Source organism: Dromaius novaehollandiae, chromosome 2, assembly GCF_036370855.1.
Source record: "Dromaius novaehollandiae isolate bDroNov1 chromosome 2, bDroNov1.hap1, whole genome shotgun sequence".
Classification (NCBI taxonomy): domain Eukaryota; kingdom Metazoa; phylum Chordata; class Aves; order Casuariiformes; family Dromaiidae; genus Dromaius; species Dromaius novaehollandiae.
Genome location: NC_088099.1, coordinates 136,900,735 through 136,923,912, shown reverse-complemented (window position 1 = coordinate 136,923,912; position 23,178 = coordinate 136,900,735). Strand labels below are relative to the sequence as shown.

Here is a 23,178-nt window from a genome sequence, read left to right as displayed (position 1 = left end):
GTTATTCAACTTGAATATATATCTACGTGTATGTAAACATATATTACATATATTACAAAGAAAGAGCAATAAAGACATACTGCAGCTATATTTTTCTGTCTCTCCTGCCCTCTTCCATATTTTGCAGCATACACATTGTAGAACTCTCTATAAATTGTTGGATATGTTTGGCTTTGCAGAGTTGGAATAACAAGTATAAAAGTGCTGAGTCTAATAATTGTGTTAAATAGAACACGCATAGCAGTCACATGCATGAAATTGCTTTGCTAAATGTTAAAGTCAACAATGTTTTGCTAAGCAGTTTGTTTTTTCTTCATAAGAGCTCTATATATTCCAGTGAAAATCTACTTTTCATAAATGTATTTTTCTCAGTGGTGGGCTTAACCTTGTTCCTTGACAGAGCTAGCGAAGAAGCAGATGCTGCTCCACATATGACCAGTGGATGTCTGTCTCTGTGACCTACAAAGCATTTACTAGACCCCATGAGCAGTTATTGTACAAAATAATTTGAAGTATGATACTCATACCTAGACAGTAATGCACACTTCCAATTCTGCTACAAGCCAAGCACATTCTACATCCTTTTTGAAAATACAGTGCTTCATATCTCCCTTTCTGTGGAATTCACATTCAAACAGAGCCACTCTGCATGACTACCTGGAGTTGAACTGCTTTCAAGGACATTGATATCTTCCTGTAAATCTATCCTGTCTTCATTTTCTTCTTTGCATTCCAAACTGGGGCTGTAGTGGCGGGGTTTCATTAACAGGGATTTTCTTTTGTTGACTGGAACGCCTGAAAGCTGCTCTTCGGCTTTTCTCTTCTTAGCCATAGAGCATTTGTAGGCACTGAAATGATCAAGAAATGGGTGATGATGGAGAAAAAAGTGGAAGAAGTGAGGGGGAAACTGTGAAACAAATAGCACCATTCTCTATATTAATTTCAAGCAGAAAAGTGAAGAACGACAAAATACTAATCCGCTTGCAGTTTCAGCTAGTTCTGTTTAGTGGATATTTAGTTTTAGCTCATGTATTCAAAGTTCGGGGCACAGGCAAATCCACCGTACCATTTCTTTTTCACTGTTGCGAAATCTGTTTGAGGGAAGGGGAATGGAGAGGAAGACAAAACCAAAACACCCATAACCCAACATCCTTAATCCTAAGTAAGCATATGTTAATCTAAGCTCTGTCCTGCAGTAAAATAAATACACTCAGGAAAGGATGAACAAAGATTTAGACTGAGCAGATAATCCAGAGAAACAGCTAATGTGAAAAATATACCACCAGTTACACTATGACCTTCCGAACCTTTAGCTCCATTATCTTTCCATTAGTACGGAAACTTGCTTGTGTCCTTTATGTTGCTGTTCATAGGGGTTTTGTGTGTTTATTTTTGCTATGATCCCCTATTTTTGCATGATCCGATGTTCAGTTTTATTACCTTTGAGATTAATAAAAAAGGGCCACACAGAACTGGGGCAAGGGGGAAAGGTCATCATAAATTTTATACAATTATTGTCAGATTTTGTCTTTGGGTTTGTACATTTGGCACAACCATCAGCTACCATTCAAGCTATGCCAGGCTCCCCTCCCTGTTACACTGGATGACACCTGCCTGTGTTAATGGAACTGTAACAGTATCTTGGAATATGCACAACCCTTCTTACATCTAGGTCTGTAGATTGTGTCTGTTTAGGTGTTTTTCTTGCTGCTTTGTGCTTTGTTATAACTGTGCGATTCCGAACAGCCTTCCTTGTCATTTGCATAGGCACAAGTATGGCAATACTGGTTGTTATAAAACTGTGCTGGGGGGGGGGGGGGACAAGAAAGCAGACTTCGACTGAGCAGCTACTGTGTTTGACCAGGAAATACAACACTTATTAGATTTGGTCATTTGGCCATTTTGGTCATGAAAAGTGATTTTTTTTCACTTGTCTGCTCTGGGCCAGGTGCTTAAACTTCCACATATTCACATAAGCTGAAAATCCGGTCATGCATCATAAAGGAAATTTTTAGTCACTGTAGTTCAACAACACAAAATGTATGTGAAACACACTGTCCCTTCACAATGTTTTGCAATATGGGTTCCTCTTTTAATATCATGCCCATGTGTTAGTATCATTTCAATAACTTTAGCCATAAATGTCTGATTTAAGCTCTTCTCAGAGAAGAGGAGGAAAGACATAGGTTCCTCCAGAGGGCAATTCATCTCACTTAAAACTAGGTGCATCACATAAAGAGGATGAATCATTCCCCTGGAAAGGTCTTGACCAGTCTAGATGCCTAGCTTTCAGGTGACTGACATGACATATTATTTTTTAAAGAAGATTTCTAGCAGACTCCACTTCCTTCAGCTCCTCTAAGATCCACACATTGATCTGCATATTAATTAGCTTCTGCAGATAAAGTCTTTGCCAATAATGAAGCCTTTGATCTGTATGGAATATAGGTGTTACATCATATGACATCTCTCTAAAGAGGTCTGAAACTTCACCCCCCCCTTTCCTTTTTTTTTTTTTTACTTTTTACATAAGTGATTTTGTTGTGCTGATTGTTGTCTCACACATAGTATTCTAAGAAATGTATATATCACAAATAATAGTGTTCATATTATATCTGTCAGAGATGAAAAAACTACATATATGAATCTGTGTAATCCACTCAATGGTTTCTCAACCTTAGGCCCCCAGGGTGCATTACAAATCTACATGATGTCCTTCGGTGCTGGATTTTTGCATTTGGCTCACTGACTTAGCTGCAAGATTTGCAAAAAATCCATGTATGCAGACAGCTCCTATTGGTTACACATATTACAAGCTCTACAGCATAAATTAATCCTTCCAAGGTATCTTATGTGAACTAAATTGGCTCAGGTTCTGATTGTTTTGGATGAAAGCATATGACTAACTTGAGCTTTTATTTAAAAAAAATACCCATTTTTGGCTAAGCACCTTTTTGGCAATTCCTCATTGCAAACATGAAGGACATGGAAATATGAAGATCTGCAGTTTGGAGGAATGTTAAAATTCTACCATATGCATCTTAAACACAGTGGATATTCTTGATCTTCTAAAAGCTAAAATGCTATGGGCATCAGCTAACCACCTGCTGTAGTTGAATATATTATGGCTTCTCTGTTATTTCTCAGTTTTTGAGTACAGAATAGCAGAAGTATCATACTGGAAGTCAGAATCACAATGCAACAAGTGTGCCTTGGAAACAACGTACATAAAACAAGCAGACTTCAGGGACAGATGTAGTGCAGACCAACATGCATAATTTGTTCCTAAGAAAGTACGAGTTTCTTAATTCATATTTGGGAATGGCATTTCATACCATTCATGTTGTTATAGGCAAACTGCATAACTGACAAATGTTTGAAAAACCCTTCACATAGTTGTGTTATCAACCCAAGCCATCACTAATTTTTTTTTTTTGAATCTTTCTTGTTTATTTGTCAAATTTCAAATTTACCTCCGGCAGTTATTGTGAGAGTGTTTAGGAACAGATGAATTTCCAGTGTTTAATTTCCCTTCGACAAAGCTACAGCTTTTTCTTACACAAGCATAATTAATAGATTTTTAGAACAGGAGATCCAATTAGATCATCTAGTATGACACAGGTCACAGAACTTCGCTTAGTTCTTCAGCATTAATCCTGTAACTTGTCTAACTTGTCTGGCTGTAGTGTATCTTCTAGTCAAGTTAGGGAAAAACCTAAGAAAAGAAGGTAAGATTATCGGTGTACCCTTTTTCACTGAATAGTCTTTTTCTAGTAACTCAGTGTTATAAGCCCACCACTGTGGGTAGGCACAACAATGTTTAAACACATTGGTGTTTCACGAAAACCCTAAAAAATAACCAAACTCAGATGTTAGCAGACCACAGTCAAGATGAGCGCCAGGGGTACTGCTGCCACCTGCCACCCGCCGTTATGCGCTGGGAAATGAGAGCACAGGAATCCCACTTGACTATAACTACCATGATCTGGCAGGAGAGAGATGCAGCTTTGATTTATGCTGCTCACATGACTCCATAGTCCCCTGTGTATTCTGCTGGATCGCAACAGAGCGACTTTCTGAAGGATACATACCACTTCAGGTTCTGTTTGAGTCAAATTTCCAGACTCAGTTTTTCTCTCACAGCTATGCAGTTGTTAATCAAAAGCTGCCTCATCAATGTCCCTGAGAGGAGGCTTGCAAATCTGCCTGGAAGCACATTGCTCATGTTAGATGATTTCTCCTTTAGGAAAGAATAGCATGCACTAGCTTGTCTTATGCACAGGTACATGTATATACATATATTTCTGTATATGAGCAGCCACTCACTCAGATTTCCACTATAGTTCCCACCACTTTAAAGTCAGTGAATGTTTGAGACTCAAATTTCCTTAAACTCATTCCTTATACCTTCCACTCTGATTCTAGGACCATGAAAAACCGCAGTTGTTGTTTCTTTCCTAGGAAGTGCAAATTGCTCTCCATAGGCCAAGAAAAGATTTTTAACTCCAGCAGCGTATGCTCTTGCTTTTCTGGTGACTTTTTAAAATGATGTTTCAAACTTCTGATTTTGACTTTTAGCTGGAATCCATTAGTTTACTAGAGCCAGTTTAAGCATCTACCAAGTACTAGCTATTCTCTTTCTTTTCTACATTATAGTGCTTAAAAGTAAAAATGAAAATAAAATCAGGAGAAACTAACTTCACAAATGTTAGCTTTTTCAAGCACTTAGAAGTGACTTGTTCAGTATTTCATAATGGACACTGGGAATCTAATGACTATGAAAAGAGTGTATTTATGCCTTTGTAACACTCATGGCATGTTGATTTCATCCTTGTCTTAAAAAGTTTCTATTTTTCTCTTCTGCTTATGTACATTCACACACACACACACACACACACACACACACACACACACAGACGTTAGCAGAGATTTGTCAAGCTGTAGTTTGTCAAATGGTAAACCTATAATTTAGCTTCTCTATTACTCATCTCATAAATTCAACATCTAATAGTTTTGTTGCTATTTATCAATGGCCTGCTTGTTGTCATGGAACACTGATTCAGCTGTCAAGGTTATTTGGTAATCTGAGGCTCATAAAACAGGAGAAGCTCTTTTTGTTATGAACCCAAAGCCAATACATGCGTTTTCCCAATTTAACTGTACTTAAATTTTATGAATAATAAATCATTTTAATACTATCTATAATGAGCAGATTTTTTGTCATGATTTTTTTTAGTCAATGACTCAGCTACGAAAAACAATCTTGTGTCAGTTATCACAGCGTGAGTCAAGAGGTTAAAATATAAGACATGAAAGACCTAGTTGCTTGTGTTCAAAAAAATCCAAGTTAAATAATACCTTTTTAAAATTTATTAGGTCTTCTCTCTGCTTTCTTTCTGCTCAGAACATGTCTTAGATGGTGTGGGCAGACACTGGTAGTGTACAGGTAATGTCTCAGAGGAAAGAGAGGGGTGACTAGAGCGATTTTAAGCAACCATAATGATATGCAGCTTTTCTCATTGCTGAAAACTGTCATGCCCATCTTTTCTGCAATGAGGACATCTATGTGATGTGTTTGTCAAGCCTTTAACCTGACCTTTAACCACTTTGTAACCAGCAAGGATTTTTGTCATTAATCTGTTGGCAAGACTTGTAGATCTTGGGGGAATTTTTTTCTTATTCATAGCAGCCTGCAGGTTGGTAAAGCAGGATAACAGAGCTAAGAATATTGGGTAAAACCTGGGGTATGGTTAGCCTGACAGCTGGTGTTCATCAAGGCCTGTAACGGATGTCAAATAAAATAATAAGAACAGAACACATTGCATCACATATACACTCCTTAGCTTCAGGAGAGAAAATAAATGTCCCTGAATATCAAGGCATTTACACTTATTATGTAATGCAAATTTGTGCAAAAATAATTAGTGGAACGTTTTAGTTTGTGGAGAAAATGATTTTAAATTCTTAGCCTGAATCCCCCTCTGACGTTCACTTAACTACATTACAAGATAAAACATTAGACTCCAGAATTATAACTAAAGGAGATATCTTCTGATCTGAAGAAACATTTAACTTCACACTAGTAGTTAAAAGGAGAAGGTTAGCCTAAATACCATTTATATTGTGAGTAAAATTATTGCCAGTTGCTTTAGGCCTTGATCAAGTTTTGTTTACTAACTTGGAGATGATCTAGGACACTGCAGAAGTCAAATGCTACTTTCTTCTTACAGGAGGGCAAAGCTGATATTCAAAGACGTAAGGATACTTATCACTCACAAAGGAACCAACAGGTCACAGATTCTGTCATGATTGGATTTTCTGCTAGGAATTTTAAGACTGTAATGATTCAGAAGTACTGAAAAGGAACACCAATTTTGAACGTCTCCCCAACTTAGTCCTCTTCTATGTCTGTCTGCTGGTTATCTAAGAGACAGACATAGCTGGATTCTAACTGTCTAGTGCAATGTCTTCTCAAGGTTTAGGTTAGGTACATGTGCGATATCCCAAAACGCACAAAAATCCTGAGCTCCCCATACAGTGACAATGAACAGGAGCAATTATTAGCACTGGATACAGAAAGGGGGATGATCTGTTCCTAGACCTGATCACAGGACAGTTGAAAGGACACTGATTTTATTGTTTACATCAGCCAAAAGTGTTGAAGGTAGATGAAAGGAGCTGCAATATCAGGAATGAATGAAACAGAGAGTGGGTAGTCTGATCAGTGCAACTGAAAATCCAAATAAGTACTATTAATTAGAGCAACTTTAGATTGACAACAGAAGTTGGTGGGAGGGGGCGAGAGTAAATATAACTCAATTATTTACATTGCCTTCAGATTAAGATGGTGAGATTTATGTTCTGTTTCCTTAAGTAACCTTTATTGTTTGTAAAGTGTGCATGTAAATTTTATAGCTCAATGGAATTGAGACTGATAGTGTTATCAGCCTATGTTGCTGTCAACAGTGAGGACAGACATAAAGATGGTATTAATATATGGTCTCTTCATAGAGAGAAGTTGGAATCTCCACAGAAAGAGTGAAAATCCACAGCATCAGATGGATTTGCAAGAAGTGTTTAGGATTCAAAGACAAGGCTGGTGTTTCCAATTCCATGAATATGAAAGCATATATATATCCTGACTACATTCAAAGACAAATCCTAGATTCAAAAAACTACTCTTAAAATACATGGATTAGTCATAGATTTTATAAATAGAGAACAACTTTTTCTAAAGGAAGAAAGTAAGTTGCATTACTTCTGACCATGAATATTGGAACACAAAATCTACAGGGTTCATGTCCTTCAAAAAATGACAGCCAAACAATACTTCCATTTACTATATTGCATCCTAAAATCCTTATAGGTGCTAAAAGCAAAACTAACTAAAGTCTCACAGAGGACATAAAGAAAATTATTTATGTATTGAATAAGGACCTTTGGTCAATCCATTCTTTTTTTTTAAGGAAGCTCCTTGATGAGATGCTTTTCATCACGAAGAATGGCAGCTAAAGAGAAGACTCCAATGACTTCACCCCATCTCTTTACCCTTCAAATTTCAATCCTACAAAGACCTGTAAGGTTTACAAACACCTTGTATTTGTCTGCATTATGGGCTACATATATTCTTGGGATTTCTACGGCACTGTATTCTGATGGACTATCCTGAAAGGTACTTCCCAGTTCCAAACCTTGTGTTATTCTGTGGGATATGAAAGTACACTTACAGATGTTTTGTATACTGATGAAGAATTTCTCCCTGAATAGTGGAACATGTTGGAGTATAGGTTAAATGAAATGACCACTTTACCTAGCCAAAGAAGTCAAAATGAGAAAGAAGATTTCTAAGTTGGGGGGGGGGGGGGGCGAAGAGGGAATTGCATGTATCCAGAAAAAACCAGAAGAACCTCAAGGAACAGGAATGTGCAACTGAGAAAACTGTAGTCCAGGGATAAACAACAGTTCTTTGATAGCCTGAGTTAAACATGAAAAAGATGTAAATTTCCTTTCTAATTCTCTTAAATAATTCTTATTACAAATATTGAAATATATCCAAATATTATGCCAGGTGAAACTTATGGCTTTTGAAATATATCCAAATATTATGCCATGTGAAACTTATGGCTTTATGTGAAAATGTTAAAAAGAAATCATTTATTAACAGGACTCTGATGTAAGGCTTTACAGATGAAATTTTGCAGGCTAGTGCTGGAAAGGACCACTGATTTCTTATCATTGAGAAAAAGCTGAACGTGCATCTGCCCTGGTTGCTAGTATGGAGTCAGAGTTAATCACATTTTCAGTTATTCAAAATAACATTCACATTTTCTTGTATTTCGTAAAGTAAGCCTAGCCACAGTAGCTTTTAGACAATCTGCAACATTTGGACTCCATGACTGAGTGTGTGATACTTCACCAATTCAGCCTAGGTTATGAAAAAAAATCAAGTTTCAGCTGAAAACAGCTCCAGCTGAGAATTCCTGAAAAATCATTTGAGAAAGAATTTGTCACCTAAAAGTCATTTCCTTCCATCAACATTTCTAAGCCTTAAAATTGGAAGAACTTGAATCAATAAAATGCGTCAGGAAAAATCACTTGCAACTTAGACTTGGTGAGCTGATGTCACCATGGCAGTGATAGAAGCTCAGAACTAGCAGGATTTACTCCAATGATAATAAAAGAAAATACAAATGTTTCTCATTTTTTATTATCTCAGACAACACAATAAATGCATTTCATGTCTTCTGTCTCCAACAAACCCATACACTTGGTTTATGAGTTGTATCTGTGTAAGAGAGAGGGCTTGTTCCTGTGCATTGCAGCAATCATTTTAGGGTTAAAGGACCTTCTACAGATAGAAGAGGTTACTGCTGTACATGGCCAATGCTCTTACTCTAAAATGACAGAGTTGTGAGGAGTTCAATCCAGGGCTGAACCAAGATGAAAGGAATGCACATAAGGTATAGATGGGAGAAAGATAAAAGGGAAATTCATATTTATGAACACTAATATGGAGCAAAATAAGCTCAGTAACTTGGGGATATTAAAGTGCCTGTCTATATACACAAATGAAAGGTTTAGCTAGGAAAAAAGTATCAGAACTGGACAGCTAATAATGTAGAGAAAATACGTTATCATAACAAAGCTGGCTGGAGCTATATATTGAAAGATATATTTTATTTAAAAAAGACATATAAGAAAAGCAAAGAAACTTCCATAACCTTGTTGGTGAAAGAGGATTTATTAGCCCCCATAAGAGACTGGGGATAAATGGGTAATGGTGTTGTGTCATTATGTACTGAGCTTGGAGATGTTTCAGACAGTAAACTAAATGTTATAGGCCACCTGACCAAAAAGAATAACTGGACTGTGAAATGATTGAGCAAATAAAAGAAGCATGTAAAAAGAGCAGAGTGATGGTAAGTCAGCAATAACACAGGAAAAGGAATGCAGTTATGGTGAAATCTATCCAATCCTCAAGCTCACTGTGAAGCCTGAGGATAAAGGGCAAACATTTCAGGCTGCAGTAGGTACATTTTGGTTAGAATATGCTCATTATGCTCATGACATGATTTTTTTCCTTTAAACTTCTTTTTTTTGATTAGTTTACTATTTCAACAGGGTTCTTCCCACAGGAGAAGAAAGTCAGAGCAAGACAGCACAGATTTAAATTCTCTTCTCTTTTCTGTTTTTCTTATTATTGTTTAAGAGCTTGTAGGATCATAAGGATATTCAGATTATATATAAAGTAATGTATATAAATGCCCTAATTGAAATACTATGTTAATGAAACGGATGGTCTTCCTCAGATTGTTATTCCTATAAAATAGGAATATAAATATAGGATATATACGTACAGCAGCATATATTTTTTATATAGAGTATCATATACTCTGATGCTAAAGTCGTATAAATACAGACCAAGAATTCTATATGAGTAGAGTTGTAGATCTGGACCCTTTCCAATCTCTCATTCTGCCCAGGTTCAGTAGGTCAACAAAGTCCAGTGAGACCCTAGCCAAGAATTTGGTTTAGAATGGATTAAGTTTCTAGGAAGAACTACAGTTCATCCACATGATCTTTGGCTTAAGAAAGCCTTGCACATGAGTGGTCAGCCTGCTGATGCCAACAAATGCTTAAATAAAAAAATCACACTTGCAACTACAGTCTGTCTAGAAATGATGTAAAAAGAAAATAAGACACTTTATTTCTTTTTGTTTGTTTCGCAACAGACAATGGGACTGTAAGCAAACCACGGTCAGAACCCAGTACGTCCCTTTAATGTAGAAGGAGATCCCATGGCTGTATTCTTTTCTCTTCCTTGATATCTCCAGGCTGTCCACAGTCTGTTTTGGCTTGCTTTCGCCTGGCTACATCCACCCCTGATATCAGTCAGACAGAGCCGTTGAGCCAGCCATAATATTTAAATCACGATTGGTATATATGAGGCAGAAGTCACTGGCTGGCATTACAATCTCTATATGGCTTGCAGTTCTCCACAGAGAAAAGATCAGCCATAAGAGGAAACAGCGTTTGAGGCTATAATGTTCTGGGGCATTCTGTCACCCAGCAGAAGGTATTAAGGCATATGCAACTCTAAATGCCTGTGTAGGACTGGGATGATAACAGTTATTGTGTGCTGACAGACACAGAAGTTGTGATGGGGAAGAAAATGACTCTTGGGGAATAAAAAAATACATAGATGAAAAAGTAATGATAAAGTATGGAATACATTAAATAATGGAAAATTTTTAGTTCAAGAATGCTCGGGAAGGAACATTACAAGATGCAACAAGTTGTCAGGTAGAAAAAAACCCTGAAAATAGCTATCTGCCTGTCTAGCAGACATAATTAAAGTGATGTGGATTTGGCATATATTATGAAACTAAGCGTAACAGAAAAGCATACAATGACAATAATTAATCATTACTTTCCTTTATATTAAATTGAGACTTCAAGGACAAAAACTGTAAAACCACAACCAGATAAAATATATTGGTGGGAGAAAAAAAGACATTGAGGTTGCAGGTGTCAGCTAGAAATGCACATAGTACACATTAAGAGAGGCCAATAATATGTTAGCAACTTGTCTAATGCCTTAGTTATTGAAGAAAGGTATTAGTATCACCTATAAAAAAATAACACAGATGCACATAAAGTATCAACAAAATAGACTAAAATGGAAATCTGGACATAAAATACAACTTTTAAATGTTCTAAATAAATCCAGGAGAAAAAGGTATAGGTCACAGTGCTTAGACTAAAAGGTTCTAATACACACAGGAATTAGGCAAATGATTCACTGTAACTAACAGCTCCAGCCACTGATGTCTCAAAACCAATATGAGATACAGATCCTACTTCAGCTATCTTAATGGTTATTGGGAACAGTTCACTAAATAGTTAAGTCAACTATTAACCTTAGGGTTACCTGCAAAATATTAAAGTCATTATTTGTGATCACCTAAAACCATCTGGTCTTATTTCTCCTCACTGAAATAATGATAACTATTTTTAAGAATGGCTGTTCTTATAACCACTTACAATCTCATTCAAAGAATGACATTTCACAAAGGAAAAATGTTTTATTTGATGTTCATTATACAACAGTTCCAAACAGTAACCCACTCACATAAAGGTAGAAAACTTGAGGGGGAAAATGTTTGAATTTTGAATTTCTTTCTATGTTTATTTGTTTCTTGGTTATTGTTTTGGTAATATGTTTTTACAATATTGAAGATTTTGAGCAACCTGTTTCTGAAGTATGAAAGTATGTGGGACTACAAAAAACGCAAAAAGCCTCGGGTCCAAAAACTCATCAGAGCACTGGGAAGGGAAGAGGAGAGGAAGTGAGGAGAACAGGAGAGGGAGAGGGAAAGGAAGAGAAGAGATGCCAGTACTGTAGATTTCACAGTTTGATGGTTAATTAAAGAGGGACTAGAAGATAAAGAAGGAAACAACGGAGGATCTTAGACACAACAGTCCCATAAACTTTACTGCAGTTACAATTTCTGTTTATGCTTGGTTTATTAGTCATGGTGAGAACGGTTGACATACAGGATGTCATAGTAAGGACAGGTGAATTTCAGCACTATTATTTTATTAATTCTGTGACCAGCATATGTTTACGTCTGCCTCACACTGCACCACATACTGACTGTTCAGGGTTTGTTTATGCTTGACTGTTTAGTACTTTTTATCAAATATCAATTTCAAAATCATTTTTCTCCAGCATAAAACATAAGTTTTCACAGATTCTTTGAGGAAAGTACTGACTAGCATGCTAGCCTGAATTCCTTAAGAATCTAGCACCACTGTCAAGAAACTGTGATTATACCAGAAGTCATGGCATAAGAAGCAGAGGATGAAAATTTTTAAAGCCCCATAACCATTTTAATTTCTGCAATGACTAGGACAGGGAGGAAGTCTCTTTCCCTAGCTAAAGAGCAAATAGTAGATACTCTTGAAGTTCTAATCCCAAACAGTGGGAATAGAGGCTCGTAAGATGTATGTCTGTTCTTTAATTCAAGAGCAGTTATCAAAAAAAGCAGCAGGATACAAATCTTTGTTTTAGATGAAATGCCTAATCTAGATGTATCATGAAGAAATATTTGAATGACAAATTGGCATGACCCTGTCCCAGCCAGTTACAATCATAGGGAACACTGGCGAGGATAGCTGGGAAAGTATGCTGTCAAAACCCAATTTTCAAGGAGGAAAGACTTTTTGTCAAACTCAGACTTGTCTATCTGATTTCTTAAACAAAATCAGGATAAACATCCTGACAGCTAATACAGCTCTATGGAATTTGACCAGCTTCATTTTGAATTTACCACTAAGTCTATATGGATTCAAGGACACCTTTTGATTCTGCAAAGCACATTGGAAATTATGGGGGTCCCACACTCTATGTCAGTGGGAGACAGATGGGTCTCCAGGACACTGAAGAGTCCACCTCAGTTCTATTCCAAACATGCTTACTCAGTATCGCAAGAAATGTGCTTTTTACTAGGGTTTTCCAGAAAATCTACTTGAGTGAAAGACCAGCTTTTGTGAAAGCAGAAACAAAATCCAAACCTGACAGCTTTTCTTAGTGCAGGGTAATAACAAACGGCTTTCTCAGCCACTGTCTCAATTCCAAGCAGTTCTGTGGGATAAGGGTGCCATGAAGGTGATAGCTAGACAAATCAAGCATCATCTCAATTCTTACTGAGGAACCTCTTTGAACCCTTTTGTGCCACCAATCCTAGATTCTATTTAATGTGCCTGCTTCTCCTTCCATCATCTAAGTACTACTTCTACCTCTTTCTCAGGTCCTCTGGCAGGCTACTACTTTCTTTTCATACAAATACTTCTTAAAAACCTACTTATTTTGTGAAGCTCACAAAAAGAGTTAACGATGACTCTTTCCTTTTTAATGCATCTAGACATGCACAATCCTTTTCTTCCATGCTATGAACTTTTTCTGAGTGGTCATATCATCTTCTATCTATCAAACTCTCTACCTTCATACCAATACTTAAAGGAAACCAACAAAATATTGAGCACTGCAAAACAAATAATAGCTACTTCTATTAGTAAAATGCTTTTTAGTTTGCTGCCAATACTGTTATTTATACTGAGATACATCTTAAACATTTTGTATAAAGGTGAGGCATACATTTTAGCAAAATAAAACCTTTTGAAATACTTCAGAACTGCTGACTGCAGTGTTGCCTTCCTTGTTTTTTCTACTAATCAAGAGACAGCAGTAAAGGGTGAAGTGTCCAGTTATTCCTTCTATCAAAGAAATGCAGACAGCTCTGCTCTATCATTTCTCTCTCTGCTAAAACATTCAAGACACTCATATCTAGTTCAGTCACACTGACCAATTCAACTGAGTATCTAACATGTCTCACAACAACAGGATCAAGAGTCCCAGGTAAAAGATAACTTTTCTTTAAATGCTCCAAGACTATAGACAGTCAGAGGAAGTGTGACTGCAGCCATCAAAGAGCAGGTCTGTTCTCTGTGACTTGAAACACTGGTGTCTTGTACAGTCTTCATTAATCATTAGTGACAGAAGCCAGAAAGACTTGGTTTCACCTGTAGCTAACCCAGAAATAGAACCCTTTCTATTCATATATGGACCTAGCCAAAGTGATCCATGCTTTTGTAATCCCAAGCTTAGATCAAACCAATTTGCTCTTCCTTGGTCTGACCCAGATGTCATTCCACAACCTACAGATGGTTCATCATAGTGTATCCCATCTGTTAAGTTGAACACAGTAATGAGAATACATCACACCAATATTCCTCATTTCCCTTTGGTTTTCATTCTAACCCTGAAGATAGCTGAAGGTCCTGGTCCTTTCAGTGGTCCATGACTAAATCAGCTAAGAGAAGACCTCTTCTTTCTGTTTTCTGAAGAAGACAGAGTCAACAGAGATGCTATGCCTGAAGGATGTCAGATGCAAACTTGAATGTGTGGGACAGAGAGCTCCTGGCTTCAGCACTCACTTCAAACACATATCATGTTTTGTTATGTTTAGGTTGTGATAAAAGATTCATTGCTTCCTGTGGGTAGTTTGTACCAATGGAATGACCCCAGCACTATGTTCCTACATGGAACATTAAACCATGTTGTTCATAAGTAAATAATTAAGGCTGGAAGAGAAAATGGTTCTGTACTGAAGGATTATTGATGTCTTATTAAATTTAGGAAATTACACTTAAACACTACTACATGTACAGTATATACAGTAAAAGAAGTCTTATAAATGTGAACTAATAACACCTGAATAGTAACTATATGCATGTGTGAAAAAAATATTTAGATAATTTTCAAATTTGGGATGCTTCAGGGAATATAATTATATGAAACCAGTGCAAGTTTGGCACTTAAACAGCAGTGCTACCGTACACAGATGCTCAGTGTCTGGAAGGAAAGTACTGTCCTCCAAAAACTCAGTGCAATGCAAAATCGTTTTTATTTATTTTAATAGAAAAAAAATTAAAACCCACCTTGGCCTTAAGGTGATATTTTCCTTAAAATAGACTTTTTAAGCAGGAAGGGGGGCCTATTTCTCATAAAAAGATGGAAAATATTAAAATCACAGCCAGATTTCTGGGTGAAATCTTGGCTTTCTTGAAATTGTTGAAATTTTTGACATTGAATTCCATTAAGCAAGAAGGTAATCCTTAAAATTTAGAAAAGAGAAATTTTCATGTATCATTGCATGTAATTGGTTCATGTGACTTCAGTGATTGTAACTCATTGTTTGGTTTTTCATTTGTTTCCTTCTCCACTTTTGGGAAACACAACTTGCAGAATAAGAAAGGCTAACAAATGCTCTAGAACCAATCAATGTTATGAAACTAATAGTAATACAATACGAGCATGTAAGCTTATGTAGTGCCTTTCATGTAGAAGTATCCCAAGGCACTTTGTAACAGAAACTCAGTAAGGAGTGCAAAAGTGCTTTCTCAGATAGGATAAGCCAGGGGAAAAGGGGAAATTAATTAAGCATGGATTTAAATTTCTCAGCCAACAAGGCATTTAGAACCTTGGTCAGAAAAGACAGTGGTTCCAATATCTGTATCCAGGGAATACAATAGACTATTTCATTTTTTAATTCTTGAGGAATGTTCAATAGTTCTTCCACAATAATATGGGTATGAGTAATAGGAATACGGTTCATAGGCTACATTTCTCAAAAAGCAGCCCCGTCTCTCTTTCTCTCACACATTTTTCATACACAAATTGGTTCACAAAAGTTGGTCACCTGCCTTGTATGCCAATAGAGCTACTTGACTGCTGAGAAACCCATTATAGAATTTTATATTGTAGAAATTACAAATACTGAGTTAGGGAGTGGGCGATGGCTTTGTTGACTGTTTAGTTCAGTGTTTCAAATCAATGTATGGTTCTTCGTAGAGGTATTAAACACAGAAAGAATAATCAGTGACACTAGTTCTGAAGATAGCATGTGTTTCACAGGGAACAGTAAAATTGCTTGGGAAAACCTATATAAATTGATAACGCATAAATTACAGCTTCCCTGATGTTGCAGAAACTTGCACATCCTCTATTTTTCAAACATTTTTCTCTTAGGAACACATGGACCATTCTCATTTTTGGATGACTGCCTCTTCGGATTAATGCATCCTTCTGGTGCATAAATTAGGGATGCACAGAGGAAAAAGGAGAAGCACTAAATCTCAGGAAACTGAAGCTATACAGAAAAATGAGGTTCAGGGTACAGCTGAATGAGTGACTCACCATGAATAATTTATCTGAAAAGTTAGCCTCTGCTTCTGTTCATGGAATAACTAAAAGCAGCTTATAATTTCCTCAGTTTTACAACAAAATAAAACTTTAAAATATTATATGGCTTAACTGTAAATAACTTGCTGTAATTATTTCATACCCTATATAAAAGAGAGCGTGGCATTTTGATTGACCAGATAAATCATATGATGGCATTTCTGTTCCCTAGATGGATAAGCCCACAAGCATGTGTGTTTCAGATGCCTGCAATGATTATCAAAGCAGCTCAGTAGTGTGCGTGATGAAGGAGTGTAGCCATAACAAGTTAATTTAAGAAAAACTCTTAAGAGCTTTTGTAAAAATGTCTTCAGTATTTATTTTGCAGTTCTAGCTCATTGTACTTTTTGAGGGATAACTGTAGGGATTTGCAGTCACTTGTAAATATTTTTTGAGGGATCCTGTATGCTCAAGTCAATTACTACTTTTTTTCAATTGCAACATGAAGAGAGATCTTGTCCCAGTGATAAACTTGAATTTGATGGTACATGTTCTTTTTCGAGGACTCAGTGCTAAAGAATATACCAGTCTTTCCATACCTTGTTCTAAGTGCACATATTAATAAAATTGCTATTTTTAAATAAAAGAGATCTCAGTCATTATATTTTGCTATATTTATACAAGGCATATGTAATTTAGATATTAAAATTTTACTAAATTATTAGCAATCTGAAATATTCTTGCAGAATTTATGGTTTTGACTGGACAGCCATGCTTTATGCAAATTTGAAAAGTATTCTCTGCTACTTCAATAAAATATAGAATCTCACAAGGTACTTGATGAAAAATGAGCAATTTGTGCATTTAGAGTTTACAAAACCCTATAACGGTTAATATCTCTTAGAATGTTCAGATGTTAACCTCCTACAATATTTATTACAGAAAAAAAGAAAGACTGACCAGAAACCATGCTTGTTTGTTCTGTGCCTTGACTCACACTAAAGATAAAGAGAACACAGAATCTTGCCAATTTGCATTAATTTTTGGTTATACTTGCATAATTATTGCTAACCTTTTGCTTTTATTTTGGGACTATTTAAAAAGTGAATCTGTATCAAGTACTTTCTGTCAGATCCATGCTAAATCTCTATATGATACACCATTTACTGGATTCTCTGTTTTACAGCAATATCCTTGGTATGAATTCATCGATGTAATCATAAAATAAAACTCATGTAGTTCTTACCTGAGCTCTTGAGCTATAGAGTCCACTTGAACTGTTAATAAAAGCAGAAGGAAAGAATGAATTAGCTTACACTTCCAGACTTCGACTTTCTGCAACCTTGCACCTGCCTATCTGTGATGACAGAGGAGTGGCTATCAAAACACAGGTGATTATGTCATGCTAACCACAGGACTATAGCTACTACTGGCAAACGTTAACCGAGCACGTAATTCCCACCATTACTTTAGATAAGCTATGTATAAAATGCAGAGCATGATCTTCAGCAGAGAAAATATGCAAAAACTAAAAAATAAAAAAAGGAAAGCACTGTTTTTTATTGAAAGCATGATGAGAAATTTCTGCTTTTACCGAATGTTAATTTGACTTGGGAGTGAAGAAGGCTGGTGTTTAGAAATACCTGCCCACACAAGGATGTACAGCATATTGACAAAGCCAACAGGTGGTTCTAAAGAGTCCTCATGTTGCACAGGCAACTTCTGTTGTTTCACTTCTGGGAAAATGTTCCTGACCTATTAATTCATATGCACGTGTGTGCATGTGTTTAAAAAATACAGAGAAAGACAATCCATAAGTTCTTAAAAAAAGTTTAATTAGCTTTTTAAGGAAAAAAGATTTGAAGGTTAAATCCTATATTAATAACGATTAAAGTCTGTTAACTGAAAGTCAGTCAGACTCTCTTAACAGTCATGACCAACAGAGAAGGAATACTCTAACGCTCCAATGTAAGTAACTTTCCTGTTCAGTAACTCTGCTCAGGTCCTCTGTTCTTGTCCTTTTTAAATATATAGGAATTCTATATTAATTTCAGACAATATTAGTGAGGGATGTTTCAAAGATTTGATATGACAATGCTTATATTTTTAAGGAAAAACCTTTCTACTTTTATCCCCTTGTCTGTGGGCGGCTGGTGGCACTCCTATTCACTTCTCTGTCTTTTTGTAAGTCTAGCAGTCTAGCAGTTTTCAGCTCTTTGGTGTTATGAAACTAGAGAATTAAACCAAACTGCACTTTAATTTTTCATTCTGACCACAACTTGAAGGTGAAGGCACAATTTTAACAATATAGGACTACTGAGTTGCAACAATGAATCAAATTGCCTTGTTTTTCATAATCCTGAGAGTGCACAGCTCCCGTTAAAATCAGTGAAGGAAGGTGCTCTGTACCTCTGGAAATAGTCATAAGCAAAAACGCTCACAGCGAAGGCAAAACTTTGACATTTATTTTTACATATCTGCATTTTCCACCCATTATCAACAGTCACAAGAAGTGTTATAAATTAAAATAAAAAGTTATTTTCCTGGAAGGAGTGTATTGCTAGTCAATCATGTTTTCCAGATGTTTAGATCATTAAGGGCCTGTTTATCTCTCAGTACTCCATTTCCATCTGTTCCTTATAAAAAGAGAGGAATAGCTGGGAAATACAACTATGTCATAACTTTGCAAAATGAAACACAAGTACCAGTACTTAAAAGAAAAACACAGGGTTCTCCTCTACCGCATACACTTGCACCTTTTGATTAAAGTAAATTTACTTCTGGACCATTTATGCAGATATTTTATAGACAATTAATGGCAATAGACAGAAAAATATTCAGTTGGCTGAGATAAAGTTTTCCACATGATTTTGAAGGCATGCATTCAGTGTTGTCTAGTTCTACTCCCTATGGAAAATCTTTGTTTGCATAATAAAAAGCATAACCTTTATTTTCTTTGAGAAATAGCTCAAAGAAAATAGCATACAGTAGATTTTTTTCTGCTTTTCTTTAAACTGTAGCTAATAACATCGTGCCTCTTAATGCCAGCAGTCTGTGTCCTGCCTTGATTAAAAAAGCAGCCCTACGGAAGCTGCACATTCTCTTACTGCACATTAGGGACTGTGCACAGGAACTATCATATTTCATGGTGTGCTGGGCACAGGGTCGTGGAACATGCTTGCTAACTCACCCTTGGTTCCTTTCGAGCGTGTGCGCAGCTTTTTATTTTCCCCATCTGCATCCATCTGTAATATTAACACAAAGTCTTTAATTCATTCCCTTTGCCATTGAGAAAAAAAGTCTCCAGTGCTTTTTTCACATTTCCAAAGGCTAGACAGTAATAGAAAGAAGAATAATCATGCCTTATTAAACTTGTCAAAGAGATAAAAAGCCATCTGTGACTATCTAGTAAATACCTAGGAGATACCTTTAATGATACAGATTTGTTTAACAAAGTGATGGTTATGAGTGACACTTTAAGGTTTAATGACAAGGTCTACAGGTGTTAGCTCAAGACGTAAGGTAAGATATGGCAGTGTTCTACGACTGTTGCTTTCAGCATCCACTTCCCTGAAGAACAGGTCTCAGAAAGCCCCAGTGCCCACCATTGCCCAGCATTACCATTGCAAGTGAGGCATATCCTAATAGCTGCAATCGAACATGTGTCTCTGACAAATGCAAACCTTAAAGGGTGGAGCCCTCTTACTTGCCTATGCATAACTACATATGCACAGCTATGAAATACTTCACCACTAAAATCTTTTCCTTCTTAAGTATGCTTTTGGTGAGAAGAAAGTTACACATTGTACAAGTTTTTGGGAGAAGATTGGGTTCAGCTTTGGATTTTACAGAAAAAAAAAAAAAAAAAAAAAAAAAAAGTGAGCTGCTGCCATAAGATTTCTGACTGAAATAATAGTCACCTTGCAAGATCACTGTTCTCATGACAATTTTGGCTATATCTAAACCAGCACTGGAAATATGCACCTTCTGGTCTTGGATCCAGCCCAGACCCATAATTGTAGGGGCAGGTTTTCAATCCATGGATTTTATTACAAACCCCTGAAATTCAAAAGGATTAAGATTTCATGTTCTGGTGTGGAGAGCTGCAGTGACATACAGCAGATTGCATGACAGTGTAATTTTGACCATGTCCAAGGAGGAAAACTCCTACTCTTTCTAAAAGTAACACCTAATTCTTACATAAGGTAGAATCTATCATGAAGAATTTTGAACTAGGCAAAATAACAAGAACTCTGCAATCCTTCTTCAACCATGTTATTACCTTACAGTCTACCTTTGCTTTGAATCTCATTCTCTCTGCATGTAAAATGGTGACAGTCAAACATGCTGTGGATAAAGCTACTCACATGTTTTTCCACTGATTGATATGTAGGAACAAATGCAGGCACCAGCATCTGATTTGCGTAACTTTGCTGGGCAAACAGTAGCTGCAGGGTCTCTGCTCTGTGGATACTAGAAGTTGCCTATACCTAGCATCTGTGAATTTTTCCTGGCAAAAGGTGGCAATCCTTGCCAGCAGAAGATCCTCCCTATTATTTCATCCTTCCTGAGGATCAGCAGCACTGATTTACCCTATAAGGAGAAGATGCAAAAAGCTCTGTTTTTGCTTTTCAGTTTATAGAGTTTGAAAATCTGAGGATACTTTATTTTTAGGTTCATGTGACTCAGATAACTGAGATGTTTTGAAGGTCTAACCTGAAAGAACCTTGCAGAACACAGCAGAATTAAGCTGAGAAAGAAAAACAGTTTAGTCAGCCTTTCTAGAGGAAAAGAAGCATTTCTCTAATTTCCTGGCTTTTTCCTGTTCGTTGTTATATATGGTTACACATGATATGCAGCTAGGGGAATCAAAATACCTATTTACAGGAGAGAACACAAGCATTCAAAATGGGTATTCATGTACTTGAAGAAATCTAATTCTAAAATCTGGGTTAGTGATATCTGAAATGAAAGTATACATTGATCACAACACATTTCAAAGACAAGCAATGTTATCTTTTCTCTGTTTAAATTTACATTTGATGTTCCTTCTTAGCAGGGAAGAAAAATAAGTGGCTTGTGTTTACATAGTGGGGCTGATGGCAGCCTTTACTTGTTACTATCCTTAAAACCTGGAGAACGAGATTTTGCAATGTGACTGCAATGGTAATGGGAAACATGGCTCTGTTCTCTGATGTTGAGTTGTGATTGAAGGCACTGACCTGCCATAGACTTATAATAGGGGAGCAGGTGTGGCAATGATGGACTTTAATTTCCTTTAATAAACCTTTTATGTGCCACACTTTTACTGCCATTCTATGCTCTCCAAGGTCCTGCACATAATAGGTTCATTACTTTTGATTACTATAGTCTATTGAGACAAACAACTCCAGAACACACTATATATTATGTTCAGTTAAACCAATATAGACTATTTATCCACTGAGCATTATTTCACCTGCAACTCTACAGACAAAATTAACAGCAGCTCCTGTAAGCTAAAACTATTAAAACCACTGGTCCTCCTTTGTCATCATTTCATAATAAATACCACACCAATCATAGTGCTGCTCTTTTAATTATGAAACAAAAAGTGTCCACTGCTTCTACTGAATAGCAGTTACTTTGGTCTAAATAGCACATTGCATTGTGATGAATATTTAAAAAACTGCACAATGAGTGAAAACCAACAATAAAATCAATGTAGGTGATTTTTCTATTGATTTTCTTTCCTGTAATAATTTGAAATTATGAGAGATGTTTAATCAACTAAAACCTACAATTGATAGGACTGTTTAGCCTAGTGCATACTGCATTGTAAAACAATCATCTTCTAAATGTCTGTGTTGCATAAAGAACAGCTCAACTTACAAAACGTCCCCTGCATTAAATTACTTGAATTCCTTGAAAAATCCCCCTTGAAAATTACTTGAATTCCTTGAAAATTAAAGCTGGGGAATCTTAAAAGTGTGACTGCAAAAAGACCTCTCGTGATGAAAATTTGAATGCAACAGCCCTGGGTTTTGCTAGTTCTTTCAGAGATTGCCTGAAATTGAAAAAAAGTGAAAAAAAGTTCCTCACTTCTTATTTTTATCTACATAGTGATTGTTTTATACAAAACTACAGTCACCGACAGTAAATGCAAACTATTCAAACTTTCAGGTCACACATGAAAGAACAAAAGAAATAAAGTCTAAATGAGAACTTCTGTCTAAAGTTTTTAGAGGTAACTGTTATCTGGGTGTGAACTTGGGAGACATATCTTCTTATTAGCGTTGTATACACTAAAGACTGGACAGATCGTGGAAGGTGCTGGGTGCACTCAAAGTTCAACATGGCCAGCCCTCCCTTCAGATATACATGTTGTCTTGAGAGAAGAAGCCATAAGGGAGAAACAGAATGTCATGTGTGGAAAAATCCTTATGTTGATATGTTTCTACTAATTTTTTTAGCAATCATGGCCATCAGGATAATATCTAAGTACTTCCTATGAAAATTCTGTCAGGAATTGCAACCTGATATGTTTTAAGGGCAAACTTCCTGAAGAAAAATACATCCAATAATAACAAATAGTTCCACGAGGAGGGGAATTAATTCCACTGTACTGTTACATCTTATAATTAGATTCTCTGATATGATGTGATTTAAACTCATCCAAACACCTTCCATTCAAAATTAGCTGAAATTTGTTAATGAACTTGAAAGGAATTAGTGAGAGAGACACAGTCAGAAATGCAGACAGACACAGATGAGCAGATATGCAACCCTGGATCATTATGAAAGCAGGCTAAGAAATTAGTGCCTGACTTAGAGTTCCTTCATCAACGCCCTACTTCTGTGATCTGGAAATTCACTCTGGATGTTGATGCTGAATTGTTTTCTGAAAGCATGGTTTGACAAATCTCACTAACTTTACAAATGCTTTTTGTTTG

General features: G+C 36.4%; 1 protein-coding gene across 3 annotated transcripts in view; it reads right to left on the bottom strand.

The window, feature by feature from the left end:
- ST18 (ST18 C2H2C-type zinc finger transcription factor) overlaps positions 1–23,178 on the bottom strand; it is a 173,686-nt gene that overhangs the window by 52,048 nt on the left and 98,460 nt on the right. For 2 of the 3 annotated variants that reach the window (XM_026097762.2, XM_064507551.1), the window contains 3 exons: positions 19,437–19,491; positions 17,493–17,523; positions 658–848 (listed from right to left, as the gene is read on the bottom strand). In XM_026097762.2, the coding sequence (XP_025953547.2) occupies positions 658–848; positions 17,493–17,523; positions 19,437–19,491 (277 nt within the window). Of the gene's footprint in view, positions 1–657; positions 849–4,091; positions 4,150–17,492; positions 17,524–19,436; positions 19,492–23,178 lie in introns of those variants that run through there. The other variant, XM_064507552.1, reaches the window with a different exon arrangement.